Source organism: Nothoprocta perdicaria, unplaced genomic scaffold (assembly GCF_003342845.1).
Source record: "Nothoprocta perdicaria isolate Ctin4 unplaced genomic scaffold, notPer1 scaffold_860, whole genome shotgun sequence".
Taxonomy (NCBI): Eukaryota; Metazoa; Chordata; class Aves; order Tinamiformes; family Tinamidae; genus Nothoprocta; species Nothoprocta perdicaria.
In genome coordinates, this window is record NW_020456155.1 from 1,917 (window position 1) to 4,201 (window position 2,285).

General features: G+C 75.6%; 1 protein-coding gene across 1 annotated transcript in view; it reads left to right on the forward strand.

Moving 5' to 3' along the window:
- Positions 1 to 2,190: 2,190 nt before the first annotated feature.
- LOC112958454 (lens fiber major intrinsic protein-like) overlaps positions 2,191 to 2,285 on the forward strand; it is a 3,493-nt gene continuing 3,398 nt past the window's right edge. Inside the window, exon 1 of the mRNA XM_026052301.1 lies at positions 2,191 to 2,280. Within this exon, the coding sequence (XP_025908086.1) occupies positions 2,191 to 2,280 (90 nt within the window). The remainder of the gene's footprint in view (positions 2,281 to 2,285) is intronic.

Consider the following 2,285-nt stretch of genomic DNA (forward strand, 5'->3'; position numbering starts at 1 on the left):
CCCGAGCCCCCCGCGCAGGGCCTGGCGCTGCGCGAGGGGGTCCCGCTTTCATCTCGGCGGGTGCCGGTTGTGGTGGCAACACCCCAAGGATCCCCGCCGTTGCCATGGCGCCCGCAACGCCCTGCAGGTGTCCGGGGCCCTTCCCGGCCCCCTTTCCTGGCCCGAGGTGGCGGGGGGGCAGGAGGATCCCCCCCCACAGGTGCCCCCCGGTCCCCATTCCCGCGGCGGCACCAGGGCCCCCTGTGTCACCCCCCTCCAGCCGGGGCTCCCCCGTTGCCATGGCAGCCGTTGCTGCGGTACCCGACCCAGGGTGGCTGCCAAGGTGCCCTTGTTGCTGCAGCGACCTTGTCGCCGTGGTGACCCCGTTGCCATGGTGATGAGGGCACCGCTGTATGTGCCCCCTTTCCCCCCCCCTTTGCCAAGACCCTCCGTGTCCGTGGGGCATCGTCCTGCCGCGGTGCCCGGTCACCGCGGTCCCTGTCACCCCATTGTGGTGACACCGGGTGCCTGGTGTCCCCCCGTCACCGCAGCCCCACGTGGCCGCGCTGCCCCACAGCCCTGTCCCCCCGTCCCCCTGCCCGTGGTGCCCGCGGTGCCCTGTGTCCCCCGTGGCCCGGGCGGCGAGCGCGGCGCCCGCGGCCTCCCCGAGCGCTGCCGGAGGCCGCGGTGACGCTCGTCCCCGTGGCGGTGGTGGCCGCGGGGGCTGTGGGGACGGATGGGGATGGGGGCGCCATGGGGAGGACATCCCCACGTCACCCCCCATGGGGGCCCCGGCGTCCGGGCCCGTGTCACCCACCATGGGCAGGGGCTGTTCCCATGAACCCGGCCAGTGTCACCGGCGTCTGGGACCCCCCACCGGGTGAGTCGCACTCTGTGACCCAACATGGGCCCCCCAGTGCCACCATCGGCTCCCCCCGCCCCCATGGCCAGGGACGCCCCCCCTGTCCCCGCTGTGGGTCCCTGTGGCCTGGGAAAGGCCCCCCCCCGGTGTCCCCATCGCCAGCCCTGCCGCGTCCCCGAGCACCCCGACATCCCCCCGTGCTGGGGGGTGCAGGGATCGGCCCCTCCATCCCCCGGGCGGGGGCAGCTCCAGCCCCGCTCCGTCCTCATGGTCCCCATCGGCGGGACTGTCCCGTGTGGCCGGGGGGCTCCCCCGGTGCCCCCATCCCTGGGACAGGCCCCCCGTGTCCCCCCAGGTCTCTGGCCGGGCTCTGCCGGTGGCTCCGGCCTCTTACTCTGGTTCGTGGTGCCCGCGGGGACCCTCCGGGGACCCCAGGTGACACCGGCCACCCCGGTCCCCGCGTTTGTCCCTCGCTCCCCTGTGGATTAAACGGGGCTTTGGTGTCTGAGTCAGTGCTGAGCGCTGCTGGGGGGAGCTGGCTGCAAAGCGTGGGGGTGAGGGGGGCCCGGACGCCGGGGCCCTTTCCTAGTGTCCCTCGGGGTGAGGGTCTCCCGGATGCCTGCACCCTTTCCCTATGTCCCCCAATGTCCGATATCCCGGGGGTGAGGGGGTCCTGGGCACCGGGGCCCTTCCCCGAGTCCGTCAAGGGGAGGGGGTCCACGATGCCGGAGCCCTTTCCCTATGTCCCTTGGGGACGAGGTGCATCCCGGGGCCCTTCCCTGTGTCCCTCGAGGTGCGTCCCGGACGCCGGGGCCCTTCCCGCGCTGCCGGCACCGCGGCCCCCCCAGGCGCCCCCCGGCGCGCGGCGCTGAGCGCAGCAAAGCGCTTTGTGGCGCCTCTGCAGCCCTGGCAGATTCGCGCCCGGCGCCAATGGCCGCGGCCGGCCCTAATCCCCGCCTGGGCGCCAACTTAGCGCCCGCTAAGCCGGGCTCAATAGCCCTGCCACAAACAGCCCCGGGGGGGGCGCTGGGGGGGCCCCGCGGCAGCGCCCCCGAGCAGGGCCATGGGGGGGCTGTCCCACAGTGTCCCCCCGCTGCCCCCAAAGGGTCCCCGATGCCCCCGGGGGGGTCCCCGCCGCGTCATGGCCGCCACCCCGGGGGTCCCGCAGCGCAGGGAGGTGCCCGCACCGGGGGGCGCCCCGAGGCGGGGGCTGCCATGGGGCAGCGAGGGGGTTAACGGCACCCGGGGGAGGCGGGCAGGGTGCCGGGGTGGGGGGGCTGCCCCCGGGGGGTTGATAAGGCGGCGCCGGGGGCGGCCCCCGCACTGGGGGCAGCGGGGGCGGCGGGGCCATGCGGGAGCTGCGCTCGGCCGCCTTCTGGAGGGCCGTGCTGGCCGAGGGGCTGGGCAGCCTCCTGTACGTGCTGCTGGGGCTGGCGGCCGCGCT